General features: G+C 43.7%; 3 protein-coding genes across 3 annotated transcripts; 2 read left to right on the top strand and 1 right to left on the bottom strand.

Annotated features, from left to right (window-relative positions):
• The first annotated feature begins 77 nt into the window (after positions 1–77).
• Positions 78–6,288, top strand: LOC114920162 (uncharacterized). The gene is made up of 2 exons (XM_029276794.2): positions 78–1,277; positions 2,837–6,288. The coding sequence occupies exon 2, from the start codon at positions 2,852–2,854 to the stop codon at positions 5,096–5,098; it is 2,247 nt and encodes a 748-aa protein (XP_029132627.2). The 5' UTR covers positions 78–1,277; positions 2,837–2,851; the 3' UTR covers positions 5,099–6,288.
• Positions 6,289–8,123: 1,835 nt separating this feature from the next.
• Positions 8,124–10,708, top strand: zgc:112285 (uncharacterized protein LOC561476 homolog). Its single transcript, XM_020630800.3, has 6 exons — positions 8,124–8,283; positions 8,367–8,476; positions 9,119–9,213; positions 9,331–9,611; positions 10,015–10,178; positions 10,268–10,708. Exons 1-6 carry the CDS (start codon positions 8,142–8,144, stop codon positions 10,445–10,447), a joined length of 972 nt encoding a protein of 323 aa, XP_020486456.2. The 5' UTR covers positions 8,124–8,141; the 3' UTR covers positions 10,448–10,708.
• A 10-nt stretch (positions 10,709–10,718) lies between these two features.
• timm23a (translocase of inner mitochondrial membrane 23 homolog a (yeast)) lies at positions 10,719–14,353 on the bottom strand. Its single transcript, XM_020630815.3, has 7 exons — positions 13,954–14,353; positions 13,779–13,837; positions 13,603–13,696; positions 13,423–13,507; positions 13,276–13,334; positions 12,231–12,341; positions 10,719–11,523 (listed from the first exon to the last, which is right to left on the bottom strand). The coding sequence occupies exons 1-7, from the start codon at positions 14,057–14,059 to the stop codon at positions 11,402–11,404; spliced, it is 636 nt and encodes a 211-aa protein (XP_020486471.1). The 5' UTR covers positions 14,060–14,353; the 3' UTR covers positions 10,719–11,401.
• Between the last annotated feature and the right edge of the window lie 4,759 nt (positions 14,354–19,112).

Raw genomic sequence — 19,112 nt, 5'->3', positions numbered from 1 at the left:
CTGTTATCTTTTTCTTTTTTTTTTTTTTTGGAGGGGGGTGGGGGGGGTTGCCGGCTTAAAGGGACACACAGCTGCTTTTATTTTGTTCATTCATGCGTGAGTACAGCTTCTCCAAATCAGTTAAACACAACTATATTCACCCCTCTATACCGACAATCGGCTGTAGCAGTAATAAGATCTTAAATTAATTCTAATATTAAAGCTCCTGTGAGGAGTTTTTATCTCATTGCGAAACAGATTGAAATGAACAATGATGCATATTTTATAATGTACATAAGCAAACAAGGCCATAAGCAAGATTGACTTCTTCTATATTGTCATTTTAATGCCTATACCCGCTGTCACAGGGTAGGTGCCAGAGGAGACGATTAACAGCACACTGAAGAAAAAGCCTTTTTTTTTATGATTTACTGAACAAATAATCACAAATGGCGACACATTTAAGAGTAAGAAGAAAGCAGGATGAGATGTTTTGTCAGAAAAAACTGCGTACTCATGTACAGTGCAAGATCAGCGTAGACATCAAATGTACTGGTTTGTCCACATGGGGGCGCCAAAATCAACACAATTATATTTTTTTGTCTTTGTTTGCGTAATCAAGCCAGTCCAAAACCATAAACATGATAACTGTCAGTGAGCATGCTGAAGTTAACATCAAATCACCCCATGTACAGCGTCACACTGCGGTCTTTTATATTCATCCACGTTTAAAAAAAATAAAGTCCCGAATTATCTCCCAAACAAACAACAACAACCATGTTAATAACTTAATATGAACGTCAAACAACTGACCCGCTCTTAAAGCAGTATCAAAAGGCTCATTAGCCACTCAGCCGCCAGCCCTTGTTTCACTTACACACATGCACACACACACACACACGGACTGTTCAGAGATTGGACAGTAGCTAATGGGATGACAGCTAATCCTCAGAGCTGAAGGCAGAGTAATGGCCCCTCTCCCTTACACACACGCACATGAACACAATCTCGCAACGCACACATTGAGAAAGAAAAAAAATCCCCAAATTTACACTCGAGCCAAGTTCGCATTGGGTTCCGGTAATGAGGAAAGAGACGGCGGAGAAGATCAAGCTGAAGACAGGTGACGAGAGAGGAAAGCAGGCTGTTTGAGGGTGTGAGGGCAGCTGGGAACAAGGAAGGTGATTTTCTTAAGATGTGAGGGAGGAAGAGTGGATGAGCGGAGGGAAGAGAGCTGCCATTTGGTGCTACCTGCTCTTTGGCAAGCCAGAGGCCAAAACGGGACACGAGGTATAAAGGTAAGATTTTGCCTTCTATTTGACACAGCAGTGGATCTTTGTGCACATGGACGCTCATATGTGTAGGGTAACTTGGTCATACTGTGCAGTGAGCTTGATATCTGCAGGTCTGTTACTGTGAAACACCGCCAAGGTTCTGGACACAGCTGAGTTTGAAAGCTTGGACGTTGGTTTAAAACTTTACATTGATTCCCTTTTGTTTTTGGGAAAATATACACAGCAGGGTTGCATTGAATCTCCGTAAATGTGTTACAGAAATATTGTAAAAACATGTCTATTAAAAACATAAATACGGAGATTTTAACATGCTGACTAAACCTGTTGGTAGATTCAAAAAGACATGCTAAGTATAATATATATGAGAACTTCTAAAGTCCACTCTTGCTGTTTCTTTCTTTGTCTCCTTTGCCTCCTTTGTCATCTGTTAATTGGAGGCCAAATGCTCTCTTAAACTGTCTCGATCAATCCGTCCAAATGATCAAGTAATCTGGATGCCGTAATCCAGTTAGGCTAATCCCGGAGTGACTGTGAATATGCTGCCAAGTGTGTGTGGGTGTGTGTGTGGGTGTGTGTGCACTGACAGGGTTAGTGTTTAAAAAGTCAGAAAGATAAAAGATCAACTCAGTTAGTTTATTGATTTCGGAAAGAACATTATTTGCTTTCTCCCAACTCGTAAATCGTTGGTTAATATGAAGCTTCAGGCTGCCAGAAGAGTTTGATTTAACAGGACAGGAAGCAAAACAACTAGCCTAGCTCTGTCCAATATCAACAAAATCAACCGAACAGTAACTCATTAAGCACAAGAAATTTGTTACAAACCAAAGTGGGACGAACCTCTTGTTTTTAGTTTCTTGTGTTTATGCTAAGCTACGCTAACCTGCTTCTTTAGCCTTGTATTGAATTGAACAATACGAGTGTGGCGTCTGTTTTCTCGTCGTACTACCTCCACTTCTTCATGTAGAAAAATATTGGAAACATGCAGCTGCACTTTATTTAAATGAGACAGTATATTAAATGACTATATGTATCAACATAGGCAGCTGCTCCAAGGAACAACAGAGTTTCAGCTCATGTTTAGCTCACTGGCCGCCCATCTACCTCTTTTGGTTCCTGCTCAATGCTTTGTTTTTGGCCCAGGCAGGCACTTGATTTTAGCAATAATGATCTTTAAATGCTCTACACTTCCCAGGACCAAACAGCTGAAAAAGTTCCTCATAAAAAAAGACTTTATTAACCCCTGAGGAGACATTTTGTCATTCCATTTTACTCTTATACAGAAAATAAACAAAGAAAATTGTAAATACAAAGAATTTTGAAATATTTAAAATATGTTATTTACATATAGTAATGTTCAAAATAATATATATGAAGACATAAGAATGAAACTAGAAATGTAAGCAGCAAGTGCAAGTACAAAAACTGCCTCCAGTTTGCATTAATGAAAATAACTTGTTGTCTGCGAGTTAGTTCGAACCCCCACGTGGTTAAAAACGAAGGTTAATGAAGGATTAAGGATGAAGACCAATTAGCCACTCAACGATGTGTCTTTTTTTCCACAGACTTGTGCTGCTGCCATGGCGAGGCGTGGCCGCCCCGCATCTGAGAGCTACCAGTCAGTCTGCTATTCAGGAAGCTCGTCGGCCTCTTTATCTAGCGCAGCTGAGATTGTCGGATTGGATGATGAGGACGATCGGGCGCCCATTTTCTCCCTCTCCAAGAGCTCCATGGACATGGTCATGGTGTCCGGGCTGCCATACAAGCGAGACCCGGCTTGGGCCAGAACGGACCTGAGACGCAGTTCTAGCACCAACACGCACTCCGAGCAGAATTCAGTGACGCTCCAACAGCTTCACCCTCAAATGTGGCAGCACATCAACGCCACCAACAGCCACCAGTTACCACTAACAGCCCAGAACGTGGACATGCACAGCCCTCCTGTCCTCAGTGAGCGCTGGATTGCCAACATGCAGCGCTGGAGTGGTTGTAGCGCCAGCACACACAGCCGCAGCAGCACTCCAGATACAATCGTATGGAAGGAGGGACACTCGCGCCCCTCCAGTCTTACCCAAATAACCTCTTGGTCTGGAGCGCCGGACTCTCCCCCCGTGTTCAAACCAACCTCCTCGGCTGCCACACATTCTCCCTCCCCCTTGATCGCGCCCCTGCAGGCACCGACGTTGACTTCTCCTTCTCTTCTCACACTGAACACTCAACAGCGAAAAGATGCACTTGAGACCCTGCATTCCCCCTCTCCTCCTCGGTCACCGCTGCAGGCGTCAACCTCCTCGCCCTTACCGTCGAACTCCCCCGATCTCCAACACCTTACCGGCCCGAAGGACGAAGGATTCCTGGAGAACAACGTGCTTTCTTTTACATTCCCTTCCCCGATCCCTTCGTCTGTTTGCATAGCAGAAGGAGACGCGACGTCAGATGCCGGATGCCTTGACGATGTGATAGAAGCGCTGCAAAGTCCCGGAAACGCACAGTTCTTGGAGAGGGGAGGAGGGAGAAGCCCCGTGCAAATGCTAAGTGGTTCTTGTCTTTCTCTTTTCAGTCCTGGAGGCATGCGGTTATCAGAAAGTGGGGAAGTGAGAAGCCCGGTGCAACATTTTGGCTACGTCAAGCCTGACTTTTGTCCCTCGCCAGATAAACACAGTCCTGGAGACACACAGTTATCAGAGAGTGGAGAAATAAGCAGCCCAGTGCAAATGTGTGGCTACCTGGAGCCACCTTCTCAGGCAGAGGGACAAGAATCAGAAAGCAAACCTCCAGTGTGCCGTCTTCAGCTTCCATGGCAGCCGGTTCAGAGCTTTTCAACAGGCAGAGAACGGAGGTCACCCCTGGTTTCTTCTCTGAGTGACTCGCGGTTGGGTGAATGCTGCAGGTGCAACGTAAACATGAGAGACGGCCTCACAAATGCTCCAAAGGGCGAAGTCTTCCGGGTGGGGGGTACGCCGACTTCAAAGCTGCGGCTGGTGGACGCAGCGGTGCAGACGATCTCTCCAATCGGCTCTTTTTGGGATCTTAGGAGGAACACTTCGAACTCCAACATGGACTCTCACTCCCTCTTGGGTTCACCGCCCGGATCGAGGCTCAACCTGATCTCCTCAGTGGGATCGAACTCTAATCTGGTTTCCCCGTCTTCAAGCATGTTTCCTGTGAGCAGCGAAGAGGAGGAGGAGGAGAGTCAAGAAGATGACCCGGCGTGGGAGATCAACTCTCCGTCCTCACACAATCCAGAGAGAAGAAGGTCATGTCTGAAGATGCAGGGCGAGAAGCGGGACAAGCTGCACAGGAGGAGCAGCATGAAGCAGGTGCAGTGGGATGAGGAAGGGATGACGTGGGACATTCACGGAGCAGCTGTGGACCCGGAGGTGCTGAGCACAGCCATACGGAAGCATCTGGAACTCAAGAACAGCCCCCAACTCGCAAAAAAACCAGCAAAGAAGAAAAAGAAAGCACCAAAGCCTCCTCTCATATCAAACGTAGTGAAGGCCATGACCCCAGAGCTCAATCCGCCCGCGCTGATCATTTCATCAGCTTGTATGGTGGAGCCTGAGAGTGAGGACCTACCAGAGGCAGAAAAAGAGGGTCCGGTGGCAGAAAAAGGAGCAGGTGCAAAGGAGGAAACAGCAGAAGCTCCTCGTAGAATAAGCAGAGCGGAGGCAGTTGATGCCGAAGAAGATGAGGAAGTGTACGGCGGGGAAGGCTCCGGCCAACCCAAGTCGCCCTCGCACAGCAGTGGACAGAGCCGCAGGAGGAATGTAATCCGGTCACTGAGGCCCGGGTGGTGTGGAGGCTCCAGAAAGGCAGATGACTGACCATGCACAAGTGATTTAGGGTTTTTACTTTCCATAGCAGGTCAAATCCTCAGTGTGCACTAAAGCAAAACCAAAACACTTTGCAAAGCTCAGAGACTGACATCTTTAGCTCTGACCTCCATTTGGTTTCATCCTGCTGCTGGAAAGATCTTTTTTTGTTTAGTAAAAAGGAACCGATGCAATGTTAGAAAATTATTTTCAACAGCCAAGAGCCACTGTTTCTGAAAAATGATTTCCAAATTCCAACTTCTGTTATTTCTGTCTGATTTCACACTCACAGCAATGAGCTTAACCGGGTTAGTTAGTTTTAGTTTGTAGACTCACATTTTAAAGCCACAAATTGGTAATCAGCCATTTAACCTTATTTTCCAGGTCATAAATAACCTCAAATAATCAGGACTCTATTCTGGCTGAGAAGTTGCTGTGGTAGTAGTTTGTCAATCGCAAGGCGGCCAAGCTTGATTTTCTTTTTCTCTCTCAATGGGACCATCATTCACAAGATGAACTACACGCCTGAAACTCAAGAGCAAAGTGTTTGTTGTGGTATTCAATTAAGATTTCATGTAATTCTCTCAGACCTCTACGGCTGAGAGGCTAAAAGTGTCAAAATCTGCAGTTCCTCAAACGGCCACTTGAGGCTAGCTCCAAGAGTGAGTCACTCCCCGTAGACCCCCTCGTGTTAAAATAGCTACATTAAAGTTAATATTAAAATGGAATCATGGAACAAAAACCTTTTTTTTTTTTTTTTTACAGAGATCGTTTCAAGCCTGCATGAGAAATGTAAATGGAGTTCATTTTTATAAAACACCGTTTTTATGATGTCAAAGTTTTAAGTTATGTATGTGTATTTGCAGGGCCGGCTGTAAGAAGCAGGTGAAAAGTCTGCCAGGTGTCACCGCAGCTCATTTTAGTCACTAAAGCTGACATCTTTGGGATCCAGTATCCACCGACCCACTTGAGGAAATGTTGTAAATTCTGGCTCATGAAAAAAACAAGATGGAGTCAGCCAACAAGAAACACTTAGTGATGGGTAGAAGTTTTCATGGAATTCAGTTACCGGTAATTAAGACAACTTGAATAAGGTCATACATTTTCTATGAATATATATGTTCAATAAAACAGAGCGTCACTCTAACATGTTGTGCTTTGTTTGGAGATTTAAAACCATTAAAGATTTTATCATGAGCACATCTTTGAGAGACCCGTTCTTTCATCTTCCATGCTATTTTAAATTCACCCACTGTTGAACAGGGTGATATATCAGTGTTAAAGAGTTTTAACTTTTGTTTTTCATATTAACAACTAGATCTGTATAAAAATAAAGTTAGATCCTCAGCATCTTCTGACTTATCGGCTACACATTATGACATTTCACTTTTACTTTTCGAACCAGGTACAAAAAATACGTAGCTAGTTAACATTTTTCTTTTCAATAAACAAAAGAAATGTTTTAATCAAATTTGCATTCAATCTTTAAACCTATCAGAGCACGAGATGATCTATTCTTCTTGATTTAAGACCAAAACCCCAGAGATGATCTCCGAGTTTAGAGCTGAACAAACGAGCATGTCCGAGGTTAAAAACGACGTGAACACAGGATGTGATTCAGCGTCACTCTCTCATCCCACCATGAAAACATTCACAAAGTTGAGTCGCATGCAAACTTGGTGAACCTCAGTGTTAAAGGTTTGACCATTCAGGCGCTACGGTTCAGTTGAGCGGGCACATTCTCTCTCATTCACTACAGGAAAAAAGCTCAACTCGCCAGCGGCTTCCACTGCGGTTGTTGTTTTCATATTTTCAAAAATGTTTGTAGAGCTGGCGAAAGGACTCTTTGGTTTGTTTATTTGTGCATTCTTAATTCCTGGTCTGAAATTCTCTAAATATTCAAGAAAAACAGTTTGTATATATATAAGTGAGAGCTGTATACATTTGTAAAAGTGTAAAGTAATCTGTCATTTATTTCTTTATTTTTCAAGATTGATTTTTGGGCTTTTTACGACTTTATTGTAGAGATAGGACAGTGGATAGAAACAGACATCCGGGAGAGAGAGAGAGAGAGAGTGGGGAATGACATTTCATGACATGAAAGAAGCCACAGGGCGGATTTGAACCCGGGCCGCCAGCTTTGAGGACGGCAGCCTCTGCGCGCCTGAGCCATTCGACAACCGCTGTCCCTGTAATTAAGTTATTATTTGAATCAAAATCAGCTTTGTTTATGTGTAGCCTACATGAAAGAACTTTGCCTCTGGGTAACTTTGCTCTTTATGTACAAGCATCAACAATTAGATATTTCACTGGGTTTTTTTTTTAGCCTACATGAGACAATAATTCAGCCGTGACGTCATTATGTAGCAGATCGATACGTTTACATGAGGCCGACCGAATCACTGCAGTGCTAACATTTAGAACAACATGACTCCCTCTCGTTTGATGTCTTTTAAGTAAGCGTTCTCACTCTATTCAATAGTTGTGAAAACAGTTCACTTTGAAACTGAACTTTTATTATTACCAGAAATGTGTGACTGCGGGATCACCAGCGTAGGGATTCCTCCTCTGGGAACAAGAATGAAAAGTGATTCAGGCCATTTTCAGGGCAGATACACACTTGACATGTGTTTTTACCTTGGACTCATTGAAACGATTAATCCTGTAGATGTGGGATATGAAAGTAAAGGGTCATGTTCAGGTCACTATGTCACCACTCTAGGTCATGTGGCATGATGTGATGTTTGTTGACGTACAGTGCAGTATTGTCTTTGCGCTGTGTGCATGTTGCTGTACTGTGTACTGCGAACTATACGTATGTGAAAGTGCTGATGGGACTCCCTGAAATCCTCTTTTTCTCAGCGGCAGTGGAAACTCATCGCTAGAGGAGAACAATCCAGTTGCTGGGGCTTTTTGTTGTGACACAGCACATTGTCCCCGTAGGTGTGCTGTTGTGTGTTCATGTGTGGGTGTGTGTACTTGTGCATGTACATCCACATGTGTTCACTGCCTGGTATAAATAGCGTGGGATGTGTGCCGGCCGCTGATTCTGTAGATGAAGATGGCTGTACCTGGACCTCCTCTGCTTCTCCTTCTGTCTGTGCTGCTGCCGCTGCTGCTGAGCGAGGCGTCTCTGCCTGCAGATGCGTACACACTCACCCCCGGGCGACAGCCACAGCCCAAGATCCTCCACCTAGGTAAGGACGGACATCAACACTTCAGCAAAGTCGCACTCATTTTAGTGTGTTTGTTTTTTTTTCACGTGTTCTTCTCCTCTTAGACTGGCCTAGGGATTGTGGCACGGCTCACTTCAAGCCCAACATGGCCGAGAGGATTGTGTCTGGAAACGAGGCAAGACCTCACTCCTGGCCCTGGCAGGTCTCACTTCAGGTAAATGTCTTTCTTTAGGTTTCAGTACCTCGGGTAGAAAGGTGTTGAATCAGCGTTTACTGTTTCACACAAAACTTTGGCTCACTTGCTAACCGAACAAGAGGCAACTACACCATCAACTGGCAAAACTCAAACCCTCATAGGAGCCACAACCGATGATTTCCTCGATGTTTTTTTTTTTTAATCATTCGTTGTTCTTTTTGTTTTTCTGTGTTAGCACACAAATATAAATGTGACTTTTATTCTTACTTCTAAGTTGATAGATAAGCTTATACTACTGTTCTACATGTACTAAAAAGTGTTTGAAAAAAACCCACTTATACGGTAGAGGGGGAAACAGTTGAAAAATCAACTCATCAGCGCCCTCTGGTGGACAAACACTGATTTGTCTCTAAATAACAAACATACAGTACAGTGTCTCTGAAATCTCTAAGCATTTTTATGGTTTCTAAAAGCCAGACCTAAATGGTGAGCCCTCTACATTTAGTAAGCTTATATCTGGTAATTTAGTGGAACAATTTAGTAACTTCTAAAAAAAAAAAATGATTTAAGGGCCACACTGAGCAAAGCATATAAGATCACGAGCTTGATTTTTAAATAATCTCACAACCACTGAGGATGTTGCCTTGTTGTCTCCTACAGGTTCGTCCAAGGGGAAGTAAACATTACATTCATGTCTGTGGAGGAACTCTCATCCACAAGAACTGGATCCTTACTGCTGCTCACTGCTTCCAAAAGTAAAAAAACAAACCTGTCTATATCAACACAAAATAGATGTTTGCAAAAAAAAAAAAACGACAGCACCAATGTGAACTTCAAAGGTCTTACTTCAGCTGTCTTTTGTTTCCCCTCAGGGGTAAAGCTGAGGATGCCGGGAGCTGGAGAATCGTCCTGGGGAAGCACCAGCTGAAGCGCTCGGAGCATGCGGAGAGGATTTTCCCCGTCAAGAGGATCTACCGGCACGAGAACTTCCGTTACCCCGCTCACAGCGAGCTGGACTACGACATCGCCCTGGTGAAGGCCGGCACAGACATCGTCCCTTCGAACTTCATCCGCTACGCCTGCCTGCCGCGCAAGCAGATCAACCTCAAACCGGGACACTACTGCTGGGTGACAGGCTGGGGAGACACCCGGGGTGAGTGACATGAAAGAATATTTGACATGTTTTTAGGGACATTTTAGAGTTTTTTTTAATTCAAGTAAGGCCAAAATATTATACAGAGGACATATTATCCCCCTTTTTCACATTTTTAAACAGTCCCCTGTGGTCTAAATGAAACATCTGTGCTGTGCTGAAGTCAAAATATAACATGAATCAAGCCCCAGAGGAGGTTTGTGACCCTGTATAAACCAGCTCTCTCAGAACGCTCCGTTTTGGTGTGTGTGTCTCTTTAAATCCATTCAGCACTTCAAATTGAACTACAAACCTGCAGGAAAAGTCCCATTTCTAAGCAAAGCCTGCTAGATTGACTACAAATCAAGACATTTAAACCAAAAATGCAGTTAAAGCAACAAACATTTCCTCCAACATGTCTCAGGTGGGAAGGAGAACGTGTCTCTGGCTGAAGCCCTGAATCAGGCTCGCCTGCCCATCATCGACTTCAAGACCTGCAGGCAGAAGAAGTTCTGGGGCGATCGTGTCAGAGACTCCATGATCTGTGCCGGGTTCAGGGACACCGAGGGCCCTCCTGCAGCATGCCAGGTATGGCTAATTCACCAAAGTACTAAAACAATCTACTCCATGTCATTTCCCCTCTGACTCATCAATCACCTCCTTACTCCTCCTCCCAGGGTGACTCTGGCGGTCCTCTGCTGTGCCAGCTGGGGCGGGACCGCTGGGAGGTGCACGGCGTGGTGAGCTTCGGCCCCATCGGCTGCACCGTGGAGAACAAACCCAGCGTCTTCACCCGCACCGCCGCCTACATCCCCTGGATCGAGGCGACACGCATCAGGGACTTCTTCCTGCACTAAGTGGACTTTACCTGACCCGACAGCAAACATAAGCTCTGCTCTGTTTCATGTCGTGTTTCCTTCACATTGCATTCATGTTCACCGCAGACATGTTCAACATTTTATCAGTTCTTAATGTGCAATAATTATTTTCTAAGTCTAAACTATGAACGGCTGTGGTTTTCAAACAGCAGAACGTTTTGACTGCAAGGTTTCACACACCTCATGACCTTTTCGAATCCAGTCGACACTTGTGCAATAAAATTGGTCCAAAGCAAAATATTCGGCAACATTTCTCTTTTTTAAATTTTTTTTATTACATGTTTTTTTTTTAATGCAGCGGGTTTGATGGAATACATAAACAGGACGCACCTTCAGCACAGCTTTACAGTGATTTCTTCTGGCGCAGTAAAACAAAAAACCCACCGCTAAGACGCACTGAATAAATACAAGAGTAGAACAGACCGTAAGGCTTGGTTCTGTGTTTAGTTGGAAATCTCAATCGCTCTCCTTCAACAGACGAGTCTTTCAGTCCAAAATCAGAATGTGAATCTGAAGACGCACATCAGATGTCCCACATCAGGCTTCACTGACATCCAAACAAGACTTAAAGCAGTCTTTTACACACAATTATAAAACAGAAAACACACATCTTTGAAACATCCTCAGACACTTCTTATTACTGATCTGATCAATTAGAAAGAACACCACAAAGGTTAACAACGGGTGGTGTTATAGGACGGTCTACGTCTGGATTGGAAGTGTGTTCTAGTTCCCCATTTTCACAGATTCACAGAATGTGGTTGTAATGAGGGGGGGGGGGGGGGGACACCAGTGAACTTGGACCAACTCACGCTTCCCTTTAAGCACACCGCATTTGACCAGAGTCTAATTCCTCTTAGCGCTGTGGTTAAAGGCCGTGTAGCGGGAGAGACGTTTGGCCCTAGTGTGGAAGCAGATGTGTGTGGTTGGAGTTTAGTACAGCCTGGACGATGAAGACGAGGAGCCGGTGATGTGGTCCCAGTTGTTGTAGAGAGCGTAGGCACCAGACAGAGCTAAACCAGCGAGACCTCCTCGTGCTACACCCTTAAGGCCACCTGCAATCGCATGAGAAGAAGGAGGAGCAATGAAACTGTGCATTGGCATCAAATACACAAACGTCTTCGAGATCTTCAACCAGTCCCAGTTTGGATCAAGCTTCAAATGTACCTTTACCTGGATGACTGAGAAATCTACAAAGAAATCATAATGGGAGGTGTTTCAGCCAGTGGTGTCCAAACTTTTTTTTCTTGCGGGCCAAAATTGTCGTGTTAGAATCGCCGAGGGCCACAGGTTCTTTTTTTTTTTTTAAATATAGTTGAAAAAATAGTAAGTCTTTGTAAATCAGAATCAAAAGGCTCGCTAAAGAAACCCTTTAATAAAAGGAAATCAAATGTTTTGACTTCTTCGTTCTACTTTATTTGTTTTTTTCTCAGAATCAAGCCTGTAACGTGGTTCATTTTTTTTTCTTTTTAAAGCTTTCTGCATTTAGCTCAGGTCATTAAGTTTTTTTTCATAGTTTAAAAAAAAATTTGGAAAATAGTGAAAGCTGTAGATTTAAAAAAAACGGAACATTTTCTATTTTAGGAACATTGATCAGCCCTTGTTAACATGAAAAAGAAAAATAAGATAATGTGCCAATCTTAATCAAGGCCTCCAAAATCTTCTGATTCTTCATTTGAAGTCACGGGCCGCAAAAAAAAAAAAATCCCCTCAAGGGCCGCACTTTGGACACCCCTGGTTTAAGCAGAAAAAAGACACCTACTGCCTGATTTAAAGAGCATCCCTGTTAGCGTCCCAGCAGCCACTGTGTTGACGTCATCCTCTGCTCCCCTGGCCTTCTCTATGGCCACACCAAACGCACTGTACAACAAGGCTGCAAAGACAAATGAGAAAGCTTTGAAAGAGGCAGAACACCCAGATTATAACACACAGCTGTCAGTCCAGTCAGAAAAAAAGTGAGAGATTTACAACCCTAACAGCGACACAAAAATCTATAAAAACACACCAGTCACAAGACTAATTCATTTCTTGGACAAACAGCGGAGCAGCTTCTCCAACAGACTCATACAACTCCGCCGTCACAAGGACAGACACAAGAAATGTTTCTTACCGAAGGTCATGACTCTCTACAACAGCTCACCTCATGCGAGCAGAGAACTGTCAATCATGATAATATCTGTCTCTCCTTTACTGTCATCTGTTCTGCACATGTTAAATTTACAAATTATCCCTGCACTCATGTTCACTTCATTTGGCTGTCTACTCACCGTTATATTGTATAGTTTCTGCTTATAACATGTCTACACTCATGCACTTTAACTGATGTCAATACTGTCCATTTACGACTCTGTTTTTGCACATTTACATTTAATCTTCCTATTTAAGACTAGTAATGCTTAGTTAAATCCTGGCTGTATATATATTCACATTCATTTTTGATATTTTTTAGTACTTATTTACTTTGTATTTAATATTATATTGTGTTTAGATTTGCTAACATTGTGTTTTTTTACTCATATTGTGTGTTTAGATAACCTGCTGCTGTAACGCCACAATTTCCCAGTTGATATCTGCTGACGCCTACAAGGACAGAAAATAAAGTAATTCTATTCTATTTCATTTTATTCTATATTCATTTTTTATTTTTATTTTTTTAAGATTGGATTGGATTGGAGTGGATAGGGTCGGAAACCAGGGAGAGAGAGAGAGGGGGGCGCGCGCCATAACCACTGCGCCACCAGCGTGCCTCTAGATTCATTTTTAAGACGAGTCAATGTGTCTGCTAACATGAGAAGTAACGGTCTTACCAACAGAGCCCAGAGAGTTGGCCCACGACGCACCCTGTCTGGTCACCATGTTGATAATCCTGGGGGGGATAGAGAGAGTGAACATTTAGAGGGTGATCCAGGTGTAGAATATGGGAGGAGCTACCTGATCCATGTCTGCAGACTCACTGGACATTACGAGGTTTGGACCACGCCATGTCCTGCGTCTCCTTTAAACCCATTCTGAGACCGTTGACAGCTCCAAGCGCCGCTCCTGTAATCAAAAGAGGACAGAGTGCATCCGTTAAGCAGACACGATGACGCTCAGGTTAGGTGCGTTGTTGTTTACAGGTGTGCTACACCTCTCACCTGTCATGCAGGATCCTCCTATAGTGAAGAAAGCCAGCTCAAACCGCCCTCTGGTTTTGTTGGCGCCGGTGGGCAGGATAAACTCATCTGTGTCCTAAAAACACAACATTACCTGTTACCTGTTACAAAACACGTGTCTTTTAACTCAACACCGGAAGTGGTTTTCTGCAGCTCACCTGGATCAGGTAACGAGGGTCGACATTGAGGTAGGGGGACAGAGGACTCATTCCAGTCACTGAAATGACGTCACAGAAACGATTAAAAACCATGACCCGGCACTGAGACGAAACAAAGCCGGCCGTGACGATGACGTCAGGTTTAGCATCGTGGGTAAAATGACGTCATACTTACAGGGAACACCTGAGAGCTCCGTGTTGGAGTATTCAGGTGCGCCGCCTCCAAAGAGACCCCCGAGACCACCTTTCGTCCCCCCTGCTCCTTGGGAGTTGTTGTCCATGGCTGAGAAAGATCCTAAAGGTGGGGTGGGGTGTTGGGGGGGGTGGGTGGGGGGTCACCTGGCGAAAACTGGAGCTGCTAACCGAGCTACCTTACGTTATCTCTGTCGCAAAAACTCAAAAAGACTACAAGCTGTGGATTCACCTCCGGAAGAGTCCGTCCTGTCGGTGTGTCCGGCGAGCTTTCACAAAGATTTCAAACACCGGTTTTCCTTTTTCAGTCTCAGATTACTGAGCTCGAGCGTTTCGTCACACCGCTGACCTCCAGCAGCACGCTCTGCCGTAAAGCGACATCTGACGTGACGTCGAGCTGTCGTAACATCATCAAAACACGACAATTAAATGTTAAAAAAAATAATAATTAAAAAAAAAAAAAAACGGACACTTGTGTTTCACTCATCAATTTAATCTCATGAGTTTCCAACCATAACTGATTATAAAGTGAAAAAGAAAAAAAATTGACATGTTAGGGGTCCCGAAGATTTTACGACACCTCCACCGATCTGGGATCTGTTGTTTTAACCTTAAGGGCGGCTGGTGTTATGTAGAATAATGCGACCATGCGGCTCTGTGCACCACAGGGAGCATTATTTGATCCCCGGGTTTTTCGCCTATCAGGCTATGAGAGGAAAAAAAGTAGATTCATTAATTTCATTTGAGATGTTTCTATGTGCAAATTACTGGTTTGAGTCCGACTGGAGACTCAGTAAAAGGTCTGACCCCCCCCCCCCCCCTTAAACTGTGAACTTTCTTCTATCTGCAGTAAGAGAGGAGAAACTTACTCACTGTTGTAATCTTTTTTTTTCTGCTGTTTTGCCAGATGTTTGCAGCTGCCTAAGCGTGCCACTTCAGCTTCATCTCGAACACTTCACCTCCGTCACAACTGGTTCCAAATATTAAGAGTCAAGGTGTTTTTGATAATACAATCAAACAAAGACAGATGAACACATTACAGGAGTCCAATAACTCAAGAAGTCTTTGATGATGGTTTCTTTTGAGTTTCTCACTCCTTTGAGTTTGTTTCTTGAAGTCATTTCTTTTTCTTTTTAAAGATTTGTTTTTGGGCCTTTTGTGCCTTTAATGTAGAGATAGGACAGTGGATAGAGTCGGAAATCGGGGAATGACATGTGGGAAAGGAGCCACAGGCTGGACTTGAACCTGGGCCGCCCTGCTTGAGACTACAGCCTCCATACATGGGGCGTGTGCACTAACCACTGCGCCACCAACGCCCCATTTTCTAAACCATTTCTGAGATTCAGGCGTTATTCTGAGTACGTTTGTCATCATAATCAGACAGTAACTCATTATTATTATTATTATTATTATTATTATTGTTATTATTAATAATTGAAGTCATTTATATTTAGATACTTTGTCATAATTTGGGAGACTAACTTCTTTGCTGAGCGGTTGTTTTTACTGTCATTAAGAGACTTTCTCATCATTTATTTTTCTGATCAACTTTTTAATTTCCTTCTATAACAGACAGAGTTGCAACAAAAAGTAAGGAGACAAAAAAGTGAAACATAAACCCCGTGGCGTTCCCTCCCTCCCTCCCCACCCCATAGGTCTCTATTATGAATAAATACTGTGTGCAGGGAAAACAGATTCCAGATTCCAGATAAAAAATTGAATGATAATAGAGCGCTTACAGCAGTTGGTTAATTCTTTCTAGCATCGATTCCCATGCCGAGATGTTGACAGCTGCAGCATCATGCACTCTTGCCACTGACAGCTCCACAGGGGGTTTCCAGCGTAAAGCCAACATCTTTTTGGCTGCAGTGATGCCCGCTAAAAGAATACGTGTATTTATACATGTTCATTTTAACGAGGTTGTATCACTCAGGAGCAGCAGAGCGGGAGAGCGAGGCACAGTTACACCCAGTACACCAGATAGAATGTCACAAACCTCACCCCAAAAATGTTTTGACATCCCATGCATTCCCAACACATGTGCGTGTAGGAACCTGTGAGTCCTTCTGTGCACAATGTGCAGTTTGGGGATGACAGTCGTTTCATGAGAAAAGCCGTTCTTGGAGTTGGAATTGAGATGAATCAGTTGGTGATCAGGGTTCCTCTTCCAGTCAGGCTTAATCTCTACAGGCGTATTGTTCCAAGTCGCCAGCCCGTACCCGTACTTTCTCATCATTTTTTGAGATATTGAGTCATTACTCTGGGACACTTATTCCTTTTTATGAGAGACCGCTCATTATTTTCAAATGCCAAAATCAGTATTGTGATGTAGAAAACCACTATTTTGAGATACGACATTGTTCTTTTGAAAGGTTTTTTCTGTCTTGGAACTAAACAATTGAAAAACAAAACCCGGATTGGTCACTATTTGATCATATTTTGGACACGACTAAAGAGGGACCGCATAACCCCTGTGCTCCGTTCTCTCCACTGGCTTCCTGTTCGCGACAGGATTGATCTTAAAATTTGACTTCTGGCTTTTTAAATCATTAAATGTCTCAACACCTCACTACCACATGTTCATGCTCCATCCAGAGCACTAAGGTCCTGAACCAGCTGCTCCTGGACGTGCCCAAAACAAAGCCCAAAACTAGGGGCGATCGAGCCTTTTCTGTTGCAGCTGCGGCACTTTGGAACAGATCATCATTTAAAATAAGATCTGCTGCCACAACTGAGCAGTTTAAGTCACTTTTAAAAACCCGTTTCTTTTCCTTGACTTTTACCTCTAGTTGAGTGTTTTATCCCAGCAGCAGTGTCTATTAGAACTTTTACTATTGTTTTGTGTTTTAATTCACTTTTAATTTGTGCTTTTACGTGTTTTTATGATGTTTTGGATGTAATGTATTTTGCCTGATTTACTGTACAGCACTTTGGTCTGCCTCGACTGTTATAAAAGTGCTATATAAATAAAGTTGACTTGACTTGACTTGACTACTTCCATATTCTGTCTACTTAGTCACTAAGTCTGAAGAGAGAGCTGTTGGATTATTCTGAATTTTTAATCACACTGGTACACAATTCTTTACTTTCAGCTTCAATGTTTTCACACGCTGTCTGATTTGTCTGCTCACCTGTTGCAGTAAATAGAAATTCGTGGGAAGGAAATGTTGTAGTTCCTCCCATTTGACACACGGCGGCAGCAGAGAGCTGATATCTAAAAGAGAGCAGCTGAAGAAAGGTCAAACCCAAACCATGTTGGTTTTGCTACTCCTTAGTTGTCTGTCTAATTAGATCTGCTTAATTCACTGATTTAGATAAATATGTTCAAAGTCATGACACATTCAAGTTTGGTTTGTATGATGTTGTTTTCTTTATCAACGTTAAATGACACCTGTTAGGCCTTTAAAATAATTACTTCCCGTATTTCAAAGCGTCTTCTTACTTACTCATGATGCAACAGAGAGGCAAGACCACACACATGCACACGTACGTGCACATTTTCTCAGCCCGGGTCCCAGCCATCTGCTGCCGGTCAAAGGGACAGAGGCAGTGAAGGAATTTAGTGTGTTGAATTTCCCGAATAACAGAGCATCTTATTTGGATTCTGCCATTGTATGTGTGTATTCAGAAGGGGCCAAGTGGAGCGATGAAGTTTGCCATTGTCGCCCAGTGTGGGTGTTTTCAGACTCTCTGGCATGATCTGTGAGTTAGTGTTCTCTGTGTTACTGCCCAGTGTGCCCACTGTCTTTCCCACAATGCCCCATTCAGCTCTGGGCCTCTCTCTCTCTCCCTCTCTCTCTCTCTCTCTCCCTCTCTCTGTCTCTCTCTCTCTCTCTCTTTCTCAGGCTGAGTTGCCACCTATTTTGTGCCGCTGGCTAATCATCCTCATCATCATCATCAATACCATCATCGGGCTACGAACCAAACTCTCACTTGTGGGACAAAAAAAAAAAAAAAATGGCTGTGATGTCATCTTCATCCTTTTTTCAGTCACTCTTCTCCTTCATTTCCTCTCTTTCTCTCTCTCTCTCTTTATCTCTCTCCCTCTCTCTCTCTCTTCCTTTCTTTCTTTCTTTCTTTCTGTCCCTCTGAGCTCCCAAACACAAAAGACAGAGAGGCCACGACAGGACCCCAGTGTATGCTGGTTGTCAAGGAGACAAGGAGACAGTGTTGGGTCTTTAAACTGCCTCAGAGGGGTGTGTGTGGAGTTAGGGGGGAGTTGGCCTTATTTACATGGGAAGAGGACAAGAGAGAGAGAGAGAGAGAGAGAGAGAGAGAGATAAAGAGAGTGCGAGGGGTTTTGAAATACAACTTCTCTCCCTGCAGCTTATAGGACTCCGTTGTTATTCCGCTAAAATCATTCAGTCATCAAATATTTACAGAGCAGGCGAAATCTGGAGCTGTTCATTATGTAGAGAATGCAGTGCATACATAGTAATGTAAATCAACCTGTCTTTTTATCCCACACACACACCCATCCTCGTGCACACACACACACACACACACACACACATATACTCTGATTGTGAGGAGCTCAGGGCCCCCACAGTGTTGGCAATGCTGAGAGCTGACTGCAGAATACATTACCAGATGCTTTTAAGAGTGTTTCATACCAGACTGGAAGAACAAGGAGAGGAAAAAAAAAAAAAAAAATAAGCTTGACTGAAAACAGGAAAAACAGACAGAAGAGTACACACCCATCCAAACATCCATGCATGCACCCCCACCCATGCGTATCCAGTCTCTCTTTTTTTCTCATTCTCCCCGCTTTGCTATCTCCACTCTGCTTCTTCCTGTCCAGCGGATTGTCTGCAGCGGTCACATTATGTCCTCTCTTGCTCTCTTTGTGTGTGTGTGTGTGTGTGTGTGTGTGTGTGTGTGTGTGTGTGTTTCCCTTTTTTCTGTGTGATCGGGGGTCTGGGGTTGTGGCCGCAGATCAGGCTCAACTCCAAGCCCGAAGTTCAATATCAAGCCCTCAACTCCACAATGAAAGCAGGAAGGGCAGGGAGAGGACGGATGAGCCACCCACTGTTGCATTCACAACAGCAAGAAAACATGTGATTCTCCTCTCTTCTTCTTGTGTGTGTCATTTTGAAGGGAAGAACCAAACTCATTTACTTCCTTATTACTCTTTTTGTTTCA

Source organism: Labrus bergylta, chromosome 21 (assembly GCF_963930695.1).
Source record: "Labrus bergylta chromosome 21, fLabBer1.1, whole genome shotgun sequence".
Lineage (NCBI taxonomy): Eukaryota > Metazoa > Chordata > Actinopteri > Labriformes > Labridae > Labrus > Labrus bergylta.
Note: the sequence above shows the minus strand (reverse complement) of the source record. Positions and strands in the feature narration are given on the sequence as shown.